At 49.9% G+C, this 23,594-nt stretch overlaps 1 protein-coding gene and 1 long non-coding RNA gene across 13 annotated transcripts; one reads left to right on the plus strand and one right to left on the minus strand.

Annotated features, from left to right (window-relative positions):
* Positions 1-5,430: 5,430 nt before the first annotated feature.
* Pigv (phosphatidylinositol glycan anchor biosynthesis class V) lies at positions 5,431-18,202 on the minus strand. 12 transcript variants are annotated; one of them, XM_028888180.2, is made up of 4 exons: positions 18,012-18,202; positions 15,189-15,307; positions 9,233-10,354; positions 5,431-6,594 (listed from the first exon to the last, which is right to left on the minus strand). In XM_028888180.2, exons 2-4 carry the CDS (start codon positions 15,264-15,266, stop codon positions 6,316-6,318), a joined length of 1,479 nt encoding a protein of 492 aa, XP_028744013.1. In that variant the 5' UTR covers positions 15,267-15,307; positions 18,012-18,202; the 3' UTR covers positions 5,431-6,315. The 12 variants fall into 12 exon arrangements, with proteins under 12 accessions (XP_028744013.1, XP_028744014.1, XP_028744015.1 ...); XM_028888181.2 differs by having other exon boundaries at positions 18,004-18,062; XM_028888182.2 differs by lacking the exon at positions 18,012-18,202 and adding an exon at positions 17,703-17,997.
* LOC119087459 lies at positions 10,294-14,217 on the plus strand. The gene is made up of 3 exons (XR_005090924.1): positions 10,294-10,383; positions 11,341-11,495; positions 13,329-14,217. It is a non-coding gene; the product is annotated as an uncharacterized LOC119087459 (long non-coding RNA).
* Positions 18,203-23,594: the final 5,392 nt, after the last annotated feature.

Raw genomic sequence — 23,594 nt, forward strand, 5'->3', positions numbered from 1 at the left:
GATGTCTACTTTCTTGAAAGAAGGCTCCCCATGAGGACGCGGGGCTTGAGGACTCAGCTAGTGTCTTACCTTTTTCTCTGGCTGTGACGAAACACCATGACTAAGGCAACTCATAAAAGAAAGTGTTCAACCGGGCAGTGGTGGCGCACACCTATAACCCCAACTCTTGGGAGGCAGAGGCAGGTGGGTCTCTGTGAGTTCGAGGCCATCCTGGTCTACAAAGTGAGTTCCAGGACAGCCATGGCTACACAGAGAAACCCTGTCTGTCTTTGAGAAACTAAAAAAAAAAAAAAAAAGGTGTATATAAAGAAAGCGTTTAATTGGGCTTATGGCTTCAGAGGGCTGGCATCCAAAATGATGAAGACACAATGGCAGAGCAGCTCAGAACTCATAACTTGATCTGAAAACAGGAGAAGAGGGAGAGAGGGAGGGGGAGGAGGAGAGGGAGAGGAGGGGAAAGAGAGAGAGAGAGAACTCTGTAGGAATGCCACAAGTCTTTTGAAACCTCAAAGCCTGCCTGTACCTCCTAACCCTTCCCAAACAGTTCTACTAACCAACTAGGAACCAAGTATTCAACCACGTGAGCCTCTGGGGGTCATTCTCATTCAGCTACGTTGTCTGGACTGTGAGCCCCTCCCCAGGGTCTCCATGTTCAGGCTTGCCTGTGCACACACCACCACCACCACCAAGTCCAGCTTCTTATATGTGGGTCTGGTCATCACACTTGAGTCCACATACTTGTGTGGCAAGCATTTTTATAGAATGGGTTATCTCCCCAGCTCATCTTTCTTCTCCTCGACTCAATGTTATTGTATCTAGTGATGATGTTGTCATGTTAATGACAATGATGTTGTCACTATGTGTTAATCCGATGCACTGTTCTCATGGCTACTCTGTGGGATCCATGCTACCATGCCCTTACAGTCTGTTACACTAGCTTTCCCTGGGGAGATATGAGCACATGTCTGCCCACCCTGAGACAGGGTACCAGCAGCAAACCCAAGAGCCTAGCTTGGTGACCCAATGAGTTTAGGTCAGCCGACAGGAGTGTACGGGCAGCTTAGCACCAAAGAAGAGTGCCCTCTGCTCCCAGCAACCATTAATGGCTTATATATCCCAAGGGAGGGGCAGGACCTTGAACAGCACCTCCTGGGACGGAGTGCTCCCTCCCCGCCAGGGTGGAATGTTGCTGGGCTGAATCCTGTGCAGGTCACCGCTCTCCAGTGCTAACACAGCAGCAGCCTTTGCTAGGCCTGGATGACATGCAGATGAGAAGGTACATCTAGGCAGGGCCAGCCTTTGCCCAAAGCCTCACAGCCCCTCCCTCACCTCTCGCTTCCTTTGGACAGTCCCATCCCAGCACAGCTGCAACCGTCACGTCTCTGTGGATGGCTCCTGACCCCTCCCCTTGGATCTGAGTCCACTTTTCCCAGCATGTGAATGAGCTGATGGCATGATACACTCAGCGTGCCCCAAATGCAGCTATTCTTTTGTTAACATTTTTCTAAAGGCTTTCCATGTGGTGCTATTTCATCTTCACAATCATCCTGGAAGACCATGTTATTATTCCTTCCCATGTGCAGTGCCGTTTCTCCTCAGGGTCCATGAGGGAATCATGTGCGCGCGCAGCTCCCCCCCCCATAGATTTTATATATAACCTGTATAACCCTCTTGCATATTTCAAACATCTCCATAATACTTAATATGTAAATGGTACATGATTAATTGTATTGTGTTATTTAGGAAGTAATAAAAAAGTAAATATACTCAGTACTGATTTTTTTTCAACTAATTATTTCTATTGTTTGTTGTTTTTTTGTTTTGTTTTGTTTGTTTTTGGAGAGTCTCGCTATGTAGTCCTGGGTATCCAAGGACTTGTCATGTAGACCAAGATGGCCTCAACCTCAGAGATATCTGCCTGTCTCTGCTTCCCAAGGGCTAAAACTAAAAACCTGCCTCATTCAACTCTTTCTGGTGGGTGTGCTGGTACACATATGTACTCCCAATCTGGAGGGTGGAGAGTTCCAGGCCAGCCCGGGCTGTGTAGCATTTAAGGTCAATATGAACTGTACCATCAGATGTCTCCCAAATTCCAAAGTGACGTCTATTTTACTGTCTGGGAGTGGTTGAGTCTACGGATAAGAACTTGGTAGACAAGGCAGCCAATTGTATAATGCACACGAGTGAAGTCAGGCTTACATGTCTGTCTCAAGTGCACACAGCTTGTCCACAGTGGGCTGGTCCTGAATCCTGACCTTACAGTAACACCTTGATTCCCCCAAGCTGAGCTCTCCTTGCTTCCCATCCATCTGCTGCAGTCATCCTCTGCCAGGGATGTAGTTGTGCTACAACACTTACCCAGCTGGTGTAGGGTTCATCCCCATCATCACCACCACCTCTACCAGAAGGGTGGGGGTGGGGGAAGTAATATATTCATTCACTGCTTTTGGTTGTTGCTGTTTTTCAAGACAGGGTTTCTCCGTGTAGTTTTGGTGCCTGTAGCCCAGGCTGGCCTCGAACTCACAGAGATCCACCTGCCTCTGCCTCCCGAGTGTTGGGATTAAAGGCGTGTGCCACCACCACCCGGTTTATATATTTATTTTTATGTATATATGTATCTGTGTGAGTGTATGCCACATGTATTTGGGGAACTCACGAAAGCTAGAAGAGGTTAGATCCCTTGGGACTGGAGTTCCTAGAGGGGCTCCCCAACAAGGTTGCTGGGAGGCAAACTCTAGTCCTCTGGAAGAGCAGTAAGCACTTTAAACCACCGAGCTATTTCTCTAGCCCTAAGATTTTTAAATATGTTCATGTATGTTTCTAGGTGGGGATGTGGACAGGAGAGCAGCTTCCCCGGGGGCTAGAGTTACAGGTAGTTGCTGTACTTGCATCTTCTGCAAGAGTACACCCAGCTTTTAACTACTGAACATCTTTCCAGTGCCCCCCTCCTTTTTTGGGGGGGCGGGGAGGGGGCTGAGGCAGGGTCTCACTGTGTAGCTCTGGCTATCCTGAACCCAGAGATCCACCTACTCTGCCTCCAGAGTGCTGGGACTGAAGGTTTGCACCACATTGGGTTGGGTTTTGCAATCTTCCTGCACAGCCTCACAAGTGCCGGGGATTGGGTGTGTGCATCACACCTTTAACTAGACCTTTATTTCACCTTTGATGTAAAAAAATTCAAGCAGAGCCAGGCAGTGGTGGTGCACGCCTTTAATTCCAGCACTTTAGAGGCAGAAGCAGGTGGTTCTCTGTGAATTTGAGGCCAGCCTGGTCTACAAGGTGAGTTCCAGGACAGCCAGAGCTATTACACAGAGAAACTGTCTTGAAACAGAAACAAACAAAAATTTCAAATAGAGAGACAGAAAGCAAAAAGTGTCCTTTATGTCTCAGAATTTTTCACTTCTGGACGAGCAGGGCTTGTCCAGTGAAGACGCTTGTCTTCAAGCCTGACAAACCAAGTTTGAGCCCCAGGACTCACACGGTGGAAGAACCAAGGCCCACAGAAGGTGGTTCTGACTTCATGTGTGTGTGCTCTGGATGTTCGTGTTCACACACACTAAAAAGTGCTGCTTTTCAAAGAACTTCCCTCTCCCCTGATGAACGCATCTGTGTACTGGCCAGCAACTCACACGAGATATCTGAGGGCGGGGGTGGGGGGTGGGGTGGGGTGGGGGTGTGTGTGTGTGCCTGAGTCTCCCTTAGTCCAAAATAGGCATTAATAAACAACTGCTGAAAAGAATCCATTGAAAGTCTCCTAAGCCAGCAGCACACTTAACATTTTTAGATCCAGACTTCCGCTCACCCACCCCCGAGGGACGGCTCCTTCTCCCACCTTCATTAGAGAACAAAAAGATATGTACCTCTCGGTCTGCAGTGTCTGGTCTGTATTTTAGCAGGGTCTCAGAAGGAAATGACTTTTCTCTAAACTGTGGCCGCCCAACCCAGCTGTGGCATTCTTAGACCTCGGGTAAACAGGAAGCTTCCTGCCTTGGGCCTTCATGTTTCTCTCTCAAGACTATTAAAGACTGTTAATAGGCCGGTAAAAGGACAGCTGCTGGCCATAAAGTCAGCCCACTCCTTAGACCCTTAGCAACTAGCCCTCCACGGTCAGAGACCACACCCTTCCCCAGGTGTGGCTCCCCGAGCAGGGGTCCTCAGGTGTAGGGTTTCTGGGTGATGAGGTCTTGAGACAAAAAAAATAGAACACAGCCGCTCTGTGGGAGGTGAGTCACCTCTCCTAGGAGGGGAACAATCCCTTTTAGTTACCCCCAAAAGGAGGCAAAGTGATGCAGGAACCAAAGTACCCAGTGCTCCAGCAAACTGGACCCCAGCGCCTCCCACACATTTATTTTGGGGGGAGGAGGGAACCCTAGGACTTGCAGCTGCTGAAGAGGCGCAATCTTTGCCAGCTGGAGGGACACTGGGGCAGAGGTGATCGTCTTTTGCCAAGAAGGGCACTCGGTGTCTTGGCAGAAGGCAGAGGGCTGCCCCAATCTGTGTGTACATTTTCAGTAGCATTTGACTCTGGACCAAATGCTTGGCTCTGCTAGTGCCGTGGTGATGGGTGGGAATGCTCGTTGGCCAGGCTGGCTGGAGGCTCCCACGGAGGGTGCTGGGCGTCGGCCAGGAGCTTCCCTTCAGCTGGCAAGTTGAGCGTTCTGTCACGGTTGGAGGGAGTGTGTCCAAATTCCAACTCTCAGCTTTCCAGAAGCCACAGCTGATTGCCATCTGTTTTGAAGAATGCTGCTTATTGGAATTTCTGGCTCAGTGGGGAGTCAGAAGGATAATGACACAGAGCCAAACTCTTACCTGGCTCAAGAATGAAGAAACGCTGCTGGCCAGGGCCAGCGTTTTTAGTTAGACAAGGTCTTATTCTGTAGCTGCCCTCAAACTCACCTCCTGCCTCAGCATCCTGGAGTGCTGGGATAGGTGGGTCAGTGATATCACTATTAGCAACCAAGAAGAGGCAGGAAGCAGGGCAGACGCTGCATTAGACAGCCTTGGCCTTGGCTCTGATGTGCCCATCAGGGCTGCGGTGCCGGTGCCTGTGAGTCATGCCTACCAATCAAGCAGAGCTTTTGAGGATGGAAACCCAGTCACCCTGGGTGAGCCTTTTCCCCGGGGTGTCATCTCCCCCGTGGCAGCTCCTGTTCAGGGTTGTTCCCGGGGGTGGGGGGTGGGGGGGGAGGGTAGTGGTGGTGGTGGCCGGGTTGTTTCTAATTGATCTAAGGAAATAGAGGACTTTCTGCTTAGGTCACATTTGAGCCTCCAGGTGTTTAGATTGGGATCTGTTTAAGGTAATTTCAGATTTAAGGGCTAAAAGACCTAAACCATACCCCAGGGGACTAGTACCTTCCTAAACCACATCCCAGGGAAGAAGCAGGTAAAGAAGGCCAAGTAGTTTAGGATCACAGAGCTGGAACATGAGAATTAGGATCCAGAGTTCAGATCATGTGCTCTGACCCAAATCATTTATTATTGAAATTAGGGCCTCACATGCTTTACTACTGAGTTCTAGCCCCAAACCCCTACAATTTACAAAAACTAACTCAGCAGAGCCTGTGGCACACACCGTTAGTACCAGCACTCAGGAGGCAGAGGCAGGTAGATCTCTGTGGGTTCAAGACCAGCCTGAGCTACATAGCAAATTCCAGGACAGCCAGAACCCTGTCTCAACTTCCGTGACTCCCCACAAAAGGTGATTCATTGTGAATACAAGTTTTTAAATGTTCATAGTGTGTGGAATTTTTTATATAAATGCACACATCATAAACTTCAGACACGTCTCACTCAGAGCAGGTGGTCCCTTTTCCTCCTTTCACTGTACTGTCCCCATCATCTTGAGGGGACCAAGATGTCAGCTAGAGCTTTGATCAAACACTTAATTTAAATTACACATGGGGAGCCAGGTGGCGGCGGCCTGCACCTTTAATCCCAGCACTTGGGAGGCAAAGGTAGGCAGATCTCCGAGTTCAAGGCCAGCCTGGTATAGAGTGAGTTCCAGGATAGCCAGGGCCACACAGAGAAACCCTGTCTTGAAAAACAAACAGTACGAGGTTTAAGATTGTCTGATGCTTGTTGATCAGGGGGATTTGAGACAGCTCCACTCAGCAGAGAAAACAGTTCCTCCTCTAAACTCACTCCATCCAGGACAAGAAGAGCGCTCCTGTGCTCACACTCTCCATTCCTCCAGAGGAACGGGGAGATACTAATGACAGTGCTCTCAGGGATGTGCAGGCAGTCCCAGGCAGTGTATCTTGAAGCTTTTAGCCCATGGGTTAAATCAGCTTCCAGTTTGTCCCTTGAGACTCCAGGTCAAGTCCAAGGCAGGAAGTTGCAATGGAGGAGTAGTCCCAGGAGCCAGTACGTCAGGAAGTAGCCTAGAATGCATCTTGTGACTGGAGAACAGGCCTTCCAGTTGTATACGAGTTTCAGGATACAGTTTCTGGGGGTCTTCTGTCCTGGTGGGGAGTTTTCTGCAAACTTCTCAGGTACTGTGTCTACAGATCTCAACAGTGGTTCTTGACTCTGAAGCAAGTAAGCTGGAAACCAGTACACGATGGGAGTGGAAGAGCCCAACAGTCGCGTGAGAACCTGAAAAGAAAGCCATGTCGATTGGAGCACCAGTGATACAGCTGGGTGAACCATGCCTGACAACTAGGAAATCACACTGGAAAATTCAGCACAGCTCAGACCTGCCTGGAAGCTTGGTGGGAGACCAGCCAGCCAGCCCTGAGTTTCCAGTAAGCAGGGTCCCAGGCTAATCACCACAATAATGGGCCAACCGATACTCAAGTCTCTAGGATCTTAAACTTTAGTCTGTTGGAGGCTGGTAACCTGAGGAGGCTCTTTATCACAGGGCTGGGGCAGAGAAGCAGCAGGGCCCCGTTCAACCTCCCTCAATCTCACAGTTCTGAGCCAAATCTCCAAGAGCCCTCCCCAACACTGGCTGCACTGACTTCAAGGCTGATCCAGTCGGTGACACAGATGGCTGTTTTTACTTCCCCGAACCACATGGCTCAAAGACCACCACAAACTGTCAATATATGCCCGTGAGGGGAGGGCAGGTCAGCACAGCGACAGGTCTTCCTTGGAGACAGCTAAGAACTTTAAAACTGGATGTAAGACCAAATCCCTGGTCCTGAACTGCCACCACCACCCCAAACACTGGACAAGATGTCTCCTGCCTGTGCTCAAGACACCCTGAAAGACCAACTAGGGCAGTCTGTGTACCAGGGAAAGGCCCCAAGAGAACCTGTTCACTCCTAAACTCCAGTGAACCAAGTCCTCGACCGCCTTCACACCTTCGCTTGTGCCCATCCCTTCCCGCATCTGCCTGGAATGTTCTCTGCTGTTTCTTTGTTTTGGAGATAGAATTTCACATAGTGCAGGCTGACCTCAAACTCTGTATACAAGGATGGTCTTGAACTGACCTTTTGAGACAGTTTCTCACTGAACCTGGAGTTCATTGATTGGCTAAACTGCGTGTCCAGCACAAGAACCATAGACTGTTTTTTTTTAATGTGGGTGCTAAGCTGAGGATGCAACCTCCTATGAAGACTTATTTATTATGTATACAGTGTTCTGCCTACATGTATGCTTGCAGGTCAGAAGAGGGCACCAGATCTCATTATGGATGGCTGTGAGCCACCATGTGGGTGCTGGGAATTGAACCCGGGTGCTCTGGAAGAGCAGCCAGTGCTCCTAACTGCTGAGCCACCTCTCCAGCATGCAACCTATGTTTGCACTGTAAGTATTTCATCAGTTCGGCCATCTCATCTCCCCACTCCTACATGCTTCTTAACATGTTTCTTCCCTCTTCAGAACCCATTTTAAATATGATGCCTTAGTGAGTTAACTATTTTTTCACATTCACAATAAATAACTAATTGATTGTGTGTGTGGTCAGCTCTCTTCTATCATGTGGATTCCAAGGACTGAACTCAGGTCAGCCATGCTTGGTAAGAAGTGCCTGTACCTTTATTTCAGTGCTGGGGATTGAACTCGGGGCTCTCACCTGCCAGGCAAGTGCTCTACCACTAAGTCATCCTGTCAGAACAACTGCAGTGTTTTATCTGCATTTCCTTGGGCTCTTGAGCAGGATCTCCATATGTAGCTCTAGTTGGCTGGGAATGTACTATAAAGACCAGGCTGGCTGGCCCTGAACTTGGGACCATCTCCCTGTCTCTGCTTCCCAAGCACTGGAAGTACAAGTATGTGTCAGCATTTCTGGTCCCCTGGAACTGGAGTCACAGACAGCTATGAGCTGCTACGTGGGTGCTGGGAATTGAACCCACATCTTCTGGAAGAGCAGTCAGTACTTCTAACTGCTGAGCCATCTCTCCAGCCTGCCTGGGTGGATTTTACTTTTTGTTTTGAGACAGGGTTTCACTATGTAGCCTGGACTCAAACTCAGAGACCCACCCACTGGGATTTATTTATTTGAAGGAGTTTCTCTCTGTGTAGCTCTAGCTATCCTAGAACCCACTGTAGACGAGGCAGGCCTTAACTTTACACCTGCCTCTGCCTCCTGAGTGATGGCACTGAAGTCATATGCCATCACTGCCTGGCTATATATGCATATTATTTTTAAAAATAACAACAGTAGTATAATTTGAAACAAATATGGTCTCATATAGCCCAGGCTGGCCTTAAACTCACTATGTAAAAAAGAATGACCTCAACCGTTTTTGGTTTTTTGAGGCAGGGTCTCACTATATAGCTCCCCCTGCCTCCACCTCCCAAGTGCTGGGATTATAGGCCGTTTTATGCGGTGTTGGGAAAGGACTTGAGATCTTCATGCATTCTAGGCAAGCAGTCTATCAACTGAGCTGCATCCCTAGCCCCTAATTTTATCTAATATGTCTGTCTCGGTGTTTATACCGTGAGACTCATTAAGGCAGTAATTTTATCTTACTTGTGTCCCATCTCCGAGTTCTAATTTAGATTCTGGGACAAAGAGAGCCCCAAGTTTGTGTTTGTCTAGCTATTTAGCCTATGCGGATCTGAAAACTGCTTTGTAGTCCAGGCTGACCTTTAATTTAAAACCCTCTGCTGCCGCCTCCTCCTCCTCTTCCTCCTCCGTGCTGGGATTACAGCTGTGCCTGACCACATCTGACCGCCCACAGTTGTTGACTAGATTAGGCATGGGCCATTGAGTGAGAAAGCCACCGCCGTCCCTGACTGTGAGGTCTTGTCTGTTTCCACACAGACCTCCAGGTAGCACCCTCACCTGAACATGCATGCACAGACTTCCGGAGAGCAGCAGCGCTGCGGCGTGGACCAGGTACACAAACACCTTTGGACTGAGGAAGCCAGGGTGGCACTTCTCTAGGGCCTTCCTGTCCTTGCTCCTGAGCAGCCCAAGTGTAAGGCAGAGCCAAGGGTGGGTGGTCACATATGTCCAGGTTGCCCACACAACCAGCACAGCCACCGGTGCAGCTAGAAGAAAATTGGGCACCTGCCTGAGCTCATAGTACCGCAGGAAGCCGACATTCCAGTAGACATCCTGGATGTAGCTGTAGATGAGGGGAAGATTCCAGGAGCACCATGGAGGCGCCTCTTCTCCTCTAATCCTGTAGCCTCTGTCCACAGCTAACTGCACCAAGGGCTCAGGAATGGAGGGGGCAGAGCCTGGGAAACAGAACTGGCAGTAGGCATAATACTGAAAGAGAGCAAAGGGAAGGCTGACCGTGAGCACCGACAAGCAGACAGAGGTCAGCAGCTTGACGAGCTGTTGCAGCGGGTTCAGCACCACGAGAGAAGAGAAAAAGCCTCTGCACTGAGAATGCACGAGGAAGCCGACACTGACCAGCCCATTGGAGCGCACCCCAGTGGCAAGAGCAAAGAGCAGCCCGCTGGCCCAGCTCCGGCCCCTCTCCAGCTGCCCCATGGCGCTGAATGTCAGGAAGGCAAACAAAGCTTCCGAATAACCAGCTGCCAAGAAAACATTGGCAGGGCTGAGGCAGAAGAGCATGGCTGCATAAAAGGCCTGGCGGGGGCAGCGCAAAACCAGACAACCCAAATCATGAAGGGCGACGGCGGCCAGCACAGAGAACAGGAAGTTGAGAAGCGCCACGGAGAGCAGCAGGCAACTGCGCCGGCTCAAGAGGCCCTGCAAGGGCTTCAGCAGCTCAGTTCCCGTCCTCAGGGCCAAGGGGAAGCCGGGGAGGAAGGCAAAGTTGTGCTCATAAAGGTAGCCGTGCTCAGCAATAAACAGGAAGTGTTCTGCATCCCATCGAGACAGACCACCCAGGAGACCTTCCACTAGCTGATCCACAGAGCCCGAGGGGGCCAGGCGGGGAGGAGAAAAGGCGTCTGCATGGTGATCTGGGATGATGGCATTGAAGAGTACCTGTGGGGTGAAGGAGAACCAGGATGTTGGTGAGTAACGGGAGGAAAAGAATTACCACTTAGTAAAATGAGAAAACCAGACTTGTTGCTATGGTGTGTATGTGTGTGTGTGTGTGTGTGTGTGTGTGTGTGTGTGTGTGTGTGTGTGTGTAAGGAGCTTCAACGATAAATAGTTAACTCTAGTGCAGAGGTCAACCAAGCAGGAGATGCCTGAGTCTACAAATGAGAAGCCAGATCAGGATTCATATAAATTGGAGATGGAAGCAGGGCAGGTAACCCCCAGAATGAAGGAGCCTGCCTGGGAGGAAGTAGAGGTAGAGGAGAGATCTGAAGACAGGGCCCATCAAGGATGAGGATGGAGTCCTCCTGACAAGGACGTAAGGATAATGCAGAGAGAAAGCAGGAAGCCAGGCGTGCTGGCTTAAGCCTTGAATCTCTGCACCCAGGAGCCAGAGGCAGGCGGGTATCTGTGGGTTCCAGGACAGCCTGGTGGACATAATGAGTTCCAGGCACACAAAGAGGAAGAGTGAATGATAAGTGGGCTGTGGGAAGCCCAGGGGAGAAGGGAGGCTTAGAACCAACCAAAAACCAGGACTGAGAAAGTGTTGAATGCTGCGGACAGGGCCCAAGACAGACCGGAACTGGAAATGACCAGAGACTCCAACAACGCGAAGGTCACTGGTGACCGATTAGAGCTAGTTCAGCAGAATGGTGGTGAGACGCCGCCTAGCGAACAGAAAGGGGGGGGGGCGGTGCATACAATGATTTTGAGTTGTTTTGCTGTGGAGATGAAGGGAGAAATGGGTGGGGTAGTCAGTAGAGCAATGTCAAGGACAGAGTTGGATGTATGTGGACAGGGGCTCGAACTTGAAACAGAGTTGAGAATGACCTTAAATTTGCTCTTTCTGCATGTCCAGTGCTTGTTACAGGTGTGTGTGTGGGGGGGGGGCTGGGACGGGGAGAAAGAGAGAAATTTTTGCGTTTCAGTGGAATAAGCCAGTGAAGAGAAACCACTGAACAGGCAGGAGGCTGGAAGGAACCCTGGGCAGGCAACAGGGGCCGCACCCGCTGGACAGACAGACGGATGAGGAGAGCGTTCATCTCACTTTCAGGAGTGGAGCCACAAAGACACATGGAGGAGGGTAAGGGATGGAGCAATCTGATTTTCTTGACTTTGTATCTAGGAATGAGAATTCCTGCTTGAAAGTACCGGGAAAAGTTATTATGGATTTGTAAAGAGTGGAGAGACGACCCAGTTAAGAGGCCTGCTGTGTTGGGGAATATTATTTTAAAGTGTGTTACTTTTGTTTATGTTGCATTTGTTTAACTCTGTGAAGCTGTGTTACTGTGCCTAACACACCTGATGGTCTAATAAAGAGCTGAACGGCCAACAGCAGGGCAGGAGAAAAGATGGGTGAGGCTGGCAGGCAGAGAGAATATATAGGAGAAATCTGGCAGAGAGAGAGATCTAGAAGCAAGAGGAGGAGGAGGCTATCAGAGGCCAGCCACTCAGCTACACAACCAGCAACAGTAAGAAAGAAAGGTACACAACAGAGAAAGGAAAAGCAAAAGGTAGATGGGATAATTTAAAGTTAAGACAAGCTGGCAAGAAACAAGCCAAGCTAAGGCTGGGCATTCATAATTAAGAGCCTCCGTGTGTGATTTGGGAGCTGGGTGGTGTGCCCCCTCAAAGAGACAGAGTAAGAAAACAACCAACGACCCTGACGCTGTTGCTCTTCCAGAGGACCTGGGTTTGACTGCCAGCACCCACATGGTGGCTCACAACTGTCTAACTCTAGTCCCAGGGGATCTGATGCCCTCCTTTGGCCCCCTTGAGCACTGTATGCATGTGTATACATGCATGCACACAAGCAAAACACTCATACGCATGAAATAATAAATCTTAAAAAGAAATTGTAGGGCTGGGGCTGGAGAGATGGCTCAGAGGTTAAGAGCACCAACTGCTCTTCCAGAGGTCCTGAGTTCAATTCCCAGCAACCACATGGTGGCTCACAACCATCTGTAATGAGATTTGGTGCCCTCTTCTGGCCTGCAGTCATACATGCTGTATATATAATAAATAAATAAATCTTAAAAAAGAAAAAAAAAGAACTTGGTGTTAAAAAAAAGCAATTGTAGAATGAGGAAAACACATAAAATAAGTGGCAGCTGTAAAGTCAGGCTGTGCAAACTATCCAGGAGTTTAAACAACACTGACAATGGCCAGGTCCTTCTCTTACTTAAAATGAGATTGAACAGAGCCTGGGCATTTGATTAAAAAATGTTACATGTTTGTTTATTTTACGTGTATGGGGTATGTATATGCCAAGTCACATGTACAAGGGACAGCTTGTGGGAGTTGGTTCTCTCCTGCCACCACATGGATCACAGGGACCAAAGTCAGGTTATCAGATTTGGAGGCATGTGGCTACCCTGAGCCATCCTGCTAGCCCCGGTTATTGGAATTTTGAATTTTTCATTTTTATGTGTTTTTGAGTGTGTGTGTGTGTGTGTGTGTGTGTGTATGTATGTCAGAATATAATATTCAGAGCATCAAGCCGGGCGTTGGTGGCGCACGCCTTTAATCCCAGCACTCGGGAGGCAGAGGCAGGCGGATCTCCGTGAGTTCGAGGCCAGCCTGGGCTACCAAGTGAGCTCCAGGAAAGGCACAAAGCTACACAGAGAAACCCTGTCTCGAAAAACCAAAAAAAAAAAAAAAAAAAAAAAAAATATTCAGAGCATCACACATACTAAGTATTCTACCACTGAGCTACATCTCCATCCAACACTGCATTTTTTAAAAAGTCCCCCAGGTAACTGACGTACAAAAGTCATTTGAGGGAACAGGAAGGTTAATGGGCTACGGGAATTCACCAAGATTTCCAGGTGGTGCTAATGACGCACTTGATCTTGTATTAAAAAAACAAGGCTAGTTAATATTCTTGCATGTTTCTGGTTTTGTTTTAAATGGGTAGCCATCGGCATGGAGGAAGCAGGTCACTATATTAGCCAAGACTAGACTTTTGTCAGAAATGGAAGAAGGGAGTTGCATGTCTGCACAGGAATGATCACCACGAAGGAAGACTCAGCGGGGGAAGACGAAGCTGAAGGCTGATGGGTGAAGGCCACAGGAACACCGTGGGTTCCAGGGCTACAAAGCCCGAAAACGAGATGCAGGAGCAGACTCTCTGGCAGGTGCTGGCTCTGGAGCACCACCGTGGAGTGGTGAAGACAAGGTCCCTGACAGGAACTGTGGAACTGTGACATGAGGCTGAGGGTGCTGAACGTATCATCCTCTTCATAGGGAAACCAGAGACATCAACAGAAGCAGTGCCAGGAAGAGCGTCAGTGAGACGGGAGTTCAAACCTCCAGAGAACCACTATCATCGGCAGACGGCAGCACCAGTGGAGGGTAGCTAGGGACAGAAGCTGATAGCTGAGCTTGGGAGCTGGAAGGGGTTATATGTCTTTCTGCCTCATTAGGTTGTCAGTTACTTGAGGAAAAACATGACCTTTCACTCACAATTTAGCACAGTTTTGGGAATAGGTATTCACTATAATTTTGGTGGCTGAGCTTCAGGGATCTGAGGAAATCTACTGTTTCCAAAATCACACTGAACGAGAACGCAGCTGTCCTGGCTCCTCCCCCAGATGCTGACCTGCCTCACTCCGCTCTCGGTTCTGCCAGGAACTCAGCTGACGCTGGTTCAGAGCCATCACTGAGGCAGGCTCTCCAGCCTAGCAACGCTTTTGAGTGCAGCTCACTTAAAGGCCCATTCTCTTCTTGGTCAATTTCTTTCTTTCTTTTTATTTTTGGTTTTTCAAGACAGGGTTTTTCTGTGTAGACCTAGCTGCCCTGGAACTCACTCGGTACACCAGGCTGGCCTCGAACTCACAGAGATATGCCTGAGTGCTGGGATTAAAGGCGTGCACCACCACTGCCTGACTCATTGGTCAGTTTCTTTATCAGACTACTGAAAACAGTGAAAAGAAATGGTATGGGTAACAATCACAGGTCACAGCACTGTCCTCCAAGTTAAAGACACTTGAATCCCCAAAGCCAGCAGAAGCTGAAATGCTTCGTTTAATAGGGGAGGAAAGATTCAGAGCTAGAAGCTCAGAGGGAAGAAAGAGAAGGTCTCTACAAAGGAACAGCTAGGAGCCCCACATATGGGTGACAAAAAAACACACATCACTATCTCAATACAGCAACTCTAGGTGTTGACCTGTGTTCATTCACCATCACAAACTCAGGACCTACCAAGTATAAGGCACTAAGCTAGGCACCAAGCAATTCATACATGTGTGGTTTTGATTAAAATATGCATCAAGGCAGCCTAGGGGGAGGGGCGGCAAAGGGCAAACATACTGAGAACTGGCTAAGACGGCAAGAGAGGGAAGCGTTCCTGATGACCAGTCAGATGGTCTCAGAACTTTGGAAGTGCCTCCTTGCTCCCAGTCAACTAATGCAGTACGCAGACTCCAAGTAAGGGAGCCCTGGTCAACACTGTATCTCTGTTGGTGAGACCATCAGATAACCAAGGTCTGTGGGAAAACCTCAGGTTTGGGCAGGGAGTTAGGGAGCCTGGGGTCCAGCTCTGGCCCTTTATCTTGTTACGTAGCTTTGGACAAATCATTTCACCTGTCTGGGGCTCTGCTGCTTCGGGTGTGAGACACAAGATGAATACCACTACCAAGGCTCCTGCCCACTGTTGAGCTGCCCGCCCACACAAGGAGGCAGGCACGAGAGGAAGTGGGAGATGAGGACCATTTAGTCTTGATTCCTAGCTCAGTCACACAGTAACAGCATGTTAGGGAAAGGATCAAAGACTGACCTGGAGCGTTAGAGTTAGGACGCGGCAGCGTATTGCAAATGTCAGCACCTCTTTCTGGGATGGGTCCAGGGGCCACATCCTCTCCTCACCAGGTCTGAGCTTCCTCTGGCTTCTAAACTCTAACACCCAAGGAAGAAAATGTCACACAAGGGCCAAAAGAAACTCATAACATTCTCTTCACAGGGCCACCCCCTTCAGCATCTCTACGGCATTTCCAGAGGGAAGACTATTTTGAAGGCAGATGGACCACTGGGTGTCACCCTGAAGCACTCTATTCTAGTCAGATTAGTTCTACGTAGATGAGCTTGAAGCTGAAAAGCTAAGCTCACAGAAGTTTTAAAAGCCCATTGAATGCTTGTATGTAGGAGTCAAAGACCTGGGTTCAAGTCCCGATTCTATCACTTGCAAGTTCTCATTCAGTCCCTCTGAGACTCCTTTATCTGTAAAATGGAATAAGACGTATCTCCTCCCACCCCCATCTCACAAATCTGTCACCATGGTAAAATGGACTAAACTAAAAATTACTACACAAATCAATGTTGTGGCTATTATTTGGCATGTGCCCTTTTCCTCTTGCCCAGAATAATAAACTAATTCCCAAACCAGAGTCCCCCAAGTGGGGCACAGAACCATACTAGAAGCCCGTAATAACTGCACATGCCAGCTAGCGCTCTGATGTGTGTTCAGCTGGCCTGGAAATTAAGTGGGGAAGGAAAAGAAAACCACCGCTCAGCAGGACTTCGGCCAGCTCCCATAGCTAAAACAAACTCAGGGCAAGACACAGTCTACCGCTAGGGAAGGGGTGAAAGGCTATTTATTTCCCATCTGGGGGGGCGGGCAGCAACGTACGAAAACCCAGAGCCGTTCTGAGGTGCGGAATACACTTCAAGACATTTTCTTCCTTTCTTTTTCTTTCTTTTCTATTTTTAAAAACAATTTAAAAGGAGTCGTGGCTCCTACTGTGTATCAGCAAGAGCCGCAGCCTCCTCTTCTCTCAGGTGGCTAACACCGGCTTTCTGGAATTTTCTGATTCTCACTAGACTGCGCTATGCTCTCACTGCCTCTTACCCTGACATACCGCTGTTATTTATGAGGACAGGGGCTTTTCGTCCTTCTTCCCAGGACCTAGCATGTAAACCAACATCTTGTTCTGGACAAGACGTAGCAAGAGCAGGATACGGCATCACCAGTTCTGACTCTAGATCTAGAAATCACTGGTCCAAATATTCCTCCCATCATATTTCATGCTAAAAAGCCCGATGGCCCAGGAGGTAAAGGCACTTGCCGACACGGTGACCCACGAGTTGTCCTCCGACCTCCTCACACAGGTGTGCCACGGCACACTTGCAGCCACACACATATACACAAATACATGCACACTAAACAACAAAACAAACGAAAGTCACAGAAACCCTGGGAGAAAACAGAAGTTCTGCACCAGGGGAACGAGACTAACAGCGACAGTACTTCTTTCCGGGCACAAGGGGGCACTCACTGCTTACTCCATCCCCGGGAGGCCAGGAGAAAAGGAGGCCCTTCCGCACCTCCCAACTCCACATCGGTTTACCCAAGAAAGTTCAGTTTAAAGTTAAGCTTCTGAACACCCCCAGGAAGGAGTATTTGCTGACTATACACGATATCTCCAACAGTGAGTGGATTCACTGAACTCAAAGAAACTACAGAAACAAGCGCCCCCATCTCCTCTGCCCTACGATGAATTCTTTTTTTTCCCCCTTCACTGGCTTCCCACCTGCATGCACAAGAGAGGCAGGGATCAGAATCCACCTCTGCACCTTGACCAGACTCGCATTCTCTTCCTCTTTCAAACTCTGGCCTCAGTGGCCACAAGAGATGCAACCCACACTTAATTCACAGTTAAACCAAGTAAAATCAAGACAACTATCCCCCTAGATACCTACCAACTTCCCTTTGAAAGAAGCCCCTTGCCAAATCACACTCTTAACTGGCAGGACGCTTAGAACCGACCAGTTTCATTCTTTAATTTTCCCGTGAGATAGGCTCCGGAGATCTCATTAGACACGGGAGGCCGGTATAATTACCATCGCCATTTTATGGATGTGAAAACTGAGGCTCACTGGAGCCAAGTGACACGCCCACGACTTAAAGCGTCTCATGCACTGCTTTCTAAAACCTCATGCCCAAAGTCACGAGCACGCTCTGCCACCAACACAAAGGGTTTGCATTCCTTTCCAGCCGGGACCACCCAGGTCTCCAACACCTAGCCCGGGACTTCCTCCAACGCTAGCGCATGTTGTTGCTGGAAGCTTATGGTGACGGGCTCTTGTCTGGGAAAGCCTGTTGACCTGGAGCCCTGGGCTCTCTCGGGAAGGCTATAACATCCTCGGTGGGGTGATGCGCTCGGACCCGGGGTGCTCGGGGCCAGAGGCCTCGCAGGGCGAGCGGCCTCCCGCCAAACCCCGCGGGGCCGGGAGCCCGTTCCAGCCTGTTCTTTTCGGACACAACTCCTACCCGGGACGGGGCACTGACCCTCACCCCAAGGGAGCCACGGCCCAGGACTTCGTCCCGAGGGAACCGCAGGGCCGGGCCGGGCCACAGGGCCGGAAGCAGACGAGGGCCGGAGGCCGCAAAGGAAGAGGCGGCGCCGGGGCTCCCCCCCGCCCCGGTCCCCCGCTATGGCGGAGGGGCGGGGCTCCTCGCTTCCCTACAGCCTCCGCCTTATTTCTCTCGTCCTCCGTTTGACAGCTTCCCTCCCCGGAGAACTCCAGAGCTCCAAGAGCTGGCGCGCCGGGTCCTCCTCGCCCGCGCGCCCAGACCACCCCCGCGGAGCGCCAACCTCAGCACCTCCATCCGGGTCCCGCGCGTCCCGCGCCTGCGCGCTGGCTCCGCCGACGGCGGCCCCGCCCAGCTCCTGCCCGGACTCGGGGCGCCCCGCCTCCCTGCTCGGCGGCCATGTTGACCCTGGCTGGGGCGGGGGCCGCGGTGCGCGTCGCACCTTCCGGGCGCGGTGACACCTGAGGAGTTTGCCTCGCGCTCGCCGTCCGCGTGTGCGCGGGCGCTGCGCTCCCAGCCGGCGCCCTCGCCCCCCGTCCCGCCCCGGCGAGCGGCCCCTGACTCCCCGCTGTGGGCCGAGGTGGCCCCGGGAACTACCCCGGGGCCTCTTGGCCGCAGCCAGGGCCGCACGTTCTCTCCCGCCCCGCCGCCGCCACACCAGCCCGGCCCGGGGCCCGGCACACAATAGACCGTAGGAATGGGCGGAAGGGAGCCCCGTCGGGGTTTCTCGTGGCACGCAGCGGGGCCCTGCGCCTGGGCGCGAGGAAAGCGGGGGACCCCCGTGACTTCCCCTCCCTCCGGCCCTGCCTCGGTTCAGTCCCGCCGCGGGTGGCCGTAGAGGACGGAGGACGAGGAAGGGAACCTCAGAGAACACCCCCGGGACTCCTCCCTCGAGCAGTGTCTGTCCTAGGAAGTGGCGCCAAAAGCAGAAAAAAAAAAAAAAAAGGAAGCTAATTCAACAAAACCGTCTGTTGGGGAGGAGCGGCCGGTTGGTGCCCCTGTAACGGAAACGGTTAGAACGACTTTGCACCCTCCCTTAAAGGAAACAGATAATAAATCCTTCTCCGTTGGATTTCTTGTTTCTCAGGATTCCAAAGCCGCCTGTGGTTTCAGTTATCTGTCCCCTCCACGTAGCTCGGGTCTGGGTTAACCTCTGGCCACAACCCTGGCTGAGGGAGGGGTTTATCTTCTGCAACAGCCACCAGTGTGGGTGGGAACAAAGGGATGGTCGCTATCTCTCCCAGCAAAGAAAACTAGCCCACTTCAGTTTGGGGGTGGGGTGGGGGGCGGGCAGGTGCACTATCATTTCAGGCCCTGGGACTTAAAACTGCCCCCCTGGATGTTTGTGTGTGAAGTGGATAAAGTATAGAGCATATTTTAGTGGCTGGGAAAGAGAGACAAGGAGTTGACCAAGTCATCCTTCCAGGTTTTTCAGCGTAGAAACAACGCGTTCGTTCGTCTGCGTGAAATGGCAACGCCTCTCTGGGTGCGCTTGTGACTAGGGCCCAAGGTTGTGCCTTGAATTTCTGGAGGCTCCCCAACACTCTGTCTTTAAAGACAAGACAGAGACATAACTCTCCTTGTTTGTGAATTCGCGGGGGGAAATGCTCAAGGTTCTGTCTGTCCACATGGAATTCCCTCCGAATGTTCTTGTCAAAAAGGCAGGGGTCCTCTTGTGAGAAGTGAGAGTGTTTGCTGGAACACCACCGTTTGGAGCTGGAACTTCGTCTGGCTCTTCAGTTGCACTTGGCTGCAATTTCTCCTTCCTTCCTTCCCAGCTACCCAACCCCCTCCTCTTCTGCTCTGTTTCCCGTTTCATTTTCTGGCTTCTGCTCCTACAGGAAAACAAGGAAGCCGAGTCTTGCGCTCCCAAAGCCCTGACTCTCGCGCTTGCTTTTTAGACTGGAAGGGGGCAGGATGGGATGGGAGGGAGTGCTGGGGCTCCAGGGCGCTGAGTGGAAGGTGAAAGAGGCAGGGCTGTAGTTTGCCTTCGCAGTCTGCAGTTAAAATGGAGCCTGCAGCAACATCGGCAGCTGAGCCGCTAGAACTAGAGAAGGCAAGGGAGACAGCCAGCCACGTCCCCGGGCTCCGGAAAGACTACTTCTCCCACCTTGCATTAAAAAGGAAATAGCCCACACCATCAGGGAAGAGTTTCACAATACAGAGTCCTCAGCTAATCAATGCAAGCAATGTGCCACTATTTCTAAAATCCTAAAATTCAAGAGGGTGACGACATCATTTGTGTTCTTTGAACTTGTCTGCCTCTGCATTTGCTTTTTTTTTTTTTTACCTAAAACATCCCACCAGACCACCCTTTGGCTTAAGGGACAAAGCATGTCCATCCACTTCCACCACCCTGTTCTGTCTGTCACTTGCCTGTCTTAGCACCATCTACTTGACCCTGTGCCTGGCATTTCAGTACCTGTCTTCCTCTTTTGGAATATTAACTTCTGAAATACAGTGGAAGACCAGGCTAATCTTTCACCCAAGTATTAGAGCACTTGGAAAGGCAGCTTGGGCAGGGAGTGTAAGTCAGTGACCGACCGACCGAGGGCTGGTCCTAGACTTGATCCCTAGGACCAGAGAAACAACAGCCAAACCCCCACAGCGCCTCGCGTGTTTTGTATGGTGAATAAATTAATTTAACTGCATGCCATATTTGATACTTAAGGAAATCAAGGCTTGCTAAAGGAAGGTCACACAGGCCTCAAACCCATGATCCTCCCTGCTTCAGCCTCCTGAGGGCTGAGATTACTTACATATGTGAGGCACCATGCCCAGCTACTTCATGTGGCTGTAATTGTTCCCACGGTTACACTTTTTAATCTCTTCCTGGCTATGAGTCTTTAGGAAGCCGGGCGGCTGTGGTGCACACCTTTAATCCCAGCACTTGGGAGGCAGGTGGATCTCTGTGAGTTCGAGGCCAGCCTGGTCTACAGAGCGAGCTCCAGGACAGCCAGGGCTGTTACACAGAGAAACCCTGTCTCCAAAACAAAACAAAAAACCAAACAACAACAGAGTCTTTAGGAACTGTAGTACCCTATGTAAGGCCCATCAAGTCCTAATATCACCTACCTTCTCTTTCTTCCACTGGGACCATACCATGCCATAGGCACTGAGGAAGTGCCACTGAGGAAGATGTGTTCAGGAACCACCTGCCCTCATGTGATTTATGAGTGAGTAGCATAAAGTACTCTTATAAGACAGGCTGTTCTAACTCGATGTCCAAAGAACAGTTTTCCCACTGAAGATGTAGAGAAGTCAGACTCCCCCCCCCCCAAGCATTCTGACAGTTTATTCCTCCTTGTAGCTTCTTTGTCTTGTTCCTGTCTCCACACCCAAGATGATCGGGGTCCCAGGCTGGGCTGAGACACTGCCCAGTGTATTTATCTGTTCTCTGTAATTATGTTTCCAGGCATTAAATTCTCCAAAGCCCTCTTCCTATGGGATTGCAGTAGTTGACCCTGATCTGGGACACTGGATCCGAAGCACACCATTGAGATGAAGTGACCACACAGCCCCATTCCTTACTATCTACTGTCAGTGGGCAAGGCTAATGCTTATGATGAGCAAAAGCTAGACCTTTCCAGAACTTTGATGCTTCTTTTCACTGTTCAGAAAAATATAAAAAATCATCCACTGACAGTTTCTAAGGATGCTGGGTAGTACTTACAGCCATCTTGACATCTGAAATGACACCAATTAGGTCTTGGACATTTACGGAAAGTGTTTGACCTCTGCCATGTCACTTAAAGATGCTCACCCACCCCAGGTTACTAAGATTCTTCCTTGTTTCCAATTGCAGGTACCAAACACAGTGATGCTTCAAAAACCACTGATATGTTACAAAAACACTTCTGTCAGTGTCTGCCTTTCAATAGTTAGAAACCTTGATTCCACTGAGAGGCCTGGTGGCAAGGCCTTAGCCTCTTGGGGGTGGCAGTAGCTGCCAAGCAAAAGAGCCAATCAGCTTCAGAGTATTGTTTAGGCTGGACTTGGCTGCTGTTCAGCTCTGAAAGAAGGTTAAGGTCATTTGGGGGTGGGGGTAGGGAGGGAGGAGCCTGGGAAAAGAACTACTGGCCACACCCGGGGTTCTCTACTGGCCAGGTTCTATTTACTTCTCAAAAGCCAATTACTCACAGCTCAGTGGTCTGCAGTTCTCTTGGCCAGTGGTAACTCCAGTCAGAAACTGGAGACTGGGCTAGGCGGTCCTCGAATTGCAGAAGAGCAGATTAAAGAAACCCAGGAGACAGAACTCCTAGGTAATGCTCCACACAGTCCAGAAATGCACTCTCTAGATTGGAAAGTTCGAGTTCAAGGTCCATAGCAAAAATAGTGATTAGCAGTCTTACTAAATAAAAGAAAGATATGAAAAACACCCTCCTTTTGTTTTTATAAGAAACTACCTTGGTTGACAAAGGTTTTTCTTTCTCAGTAAGTACTAATTTGCCATTCCTGTCCCTGACTCAAATATTAACAGCCACACCAAGTTTGATGAGTACTTGACTAAAATTCTTGAGACACTTTTGCCTCATGCCAAATACAGTAGAAACCACTCTCCCTCAAGCCTGCTGTGGATGGAGTAAGGGTGGTGTGGTACTGGAAGAACTTCGGCCTTGGTCAGGTGGGCCTAGTTTTGCATAGGAAAGGGAGCTATTGCACAGGGCTGTCACAGGAATATCTGCAACATATTTTGTTCAGCAGACAAAGATGCAATAGGAAACTGTCTCAGGTTTCACTTAAGTGTTTACAATCATATTTTGTTAGTATCTCTGATTTCACTGGAAAAAATATGAACTTTAATTTTCTTCGCTTTCCAGGAGGATGAGTAGAGAAGGATGAACAGAAAGGCGACATCACAGTATTGACCTAAAAGCAGCTGCATCTGCTACTGGGACGCCATTTGATTGGTTTGTTTGTTTTTTGGTTTTCGAGACAGGGTTTCTGTGTAGCTTTGTGCCTTTCCTGAATCTCACTCTGTAGACCAGGCTGGCCTCGAACGCACAGAGATCCGACTGCCTCGGTCTCCTGAGTGCTGGGATTAAAGTTGTGCGCCACCACCGCCCGGCCACTTGATTGGTTTTTAAGTTGGTATTGTGTGCCAGGATGCACGTCAGAAAAGTAATGAGCAGTGAGCATCACAAACTGTTTATATTCCAGTGGACAAAAACACAGTGGGCCGGATGCTGACAGAAACGCCAGACAGAAAGAACCTAAGTCAGGGAGCGCAGATTGGCATTATTATTATTATTTGGTTTTTCGAGACAGGGTTTCTCTGTGTAGCTTTGCGCCTTTTCCTGGAACTCACTTGGTAGTCCAGGCTGGCCTCAAACTCACAGAGATCCGCCTGGCTCTGCCTCCTGAGTGCTGGGATTAAAGGCGTGCGCCACCACCGCCTGGCCTATTATTATTATTTTAACTGACATTCTAATTTCCTGTATTTTTTTTTTCCCGAGACAGGGTTTCTCTGTGTAACAGACCTGGTGTCATGGAACTGACTTTATAGATCAGGCTGCCTTCGAATTCATACTGCCTGCCTTTGCCTCGAGGCTTGCACCACTATGCCCATATTCTTTTTTTTTTTTTTTTTTTCTCCTGGAGACGGTCTTAGTATGTAGATCCAGTTGACCTGTAAGTCCAGGCAGTTAGCCTCAAACTCAAACATAGTCACCTGCCTCTGCCTGAGAGCTAGGACTTCAGGTGTATGTCACTACACCCAGGGGTTCACGATTTTTATGAAGTCTTAAGCATTACACAGGTTCTGATTTTAAAGGGGTCATTGTGGTAGTTGTATTATAGGTTTGTACCCAAGCACAGCACAAGAGAATGTTAAGAATTTGGGAAAGAAGTTGACAAGTGTCATGAGCTCTGGTG

The sequence above is a fragment of the Peromyscus leucopus genome, chromosome 2, assembly GCF_004664715.2.
Source record: "Peromyscus leucopus breed LL Stock chromosome 2, UCI_PerLeu_2.1, whole genome shotgun sequence".
Taxonomy (NCBI): Eukaryota; Metazoa; Chordata; class Mammalia; order Rodentia; family Cricetidae; genus Peromyscus; species Peromyscus leucopus.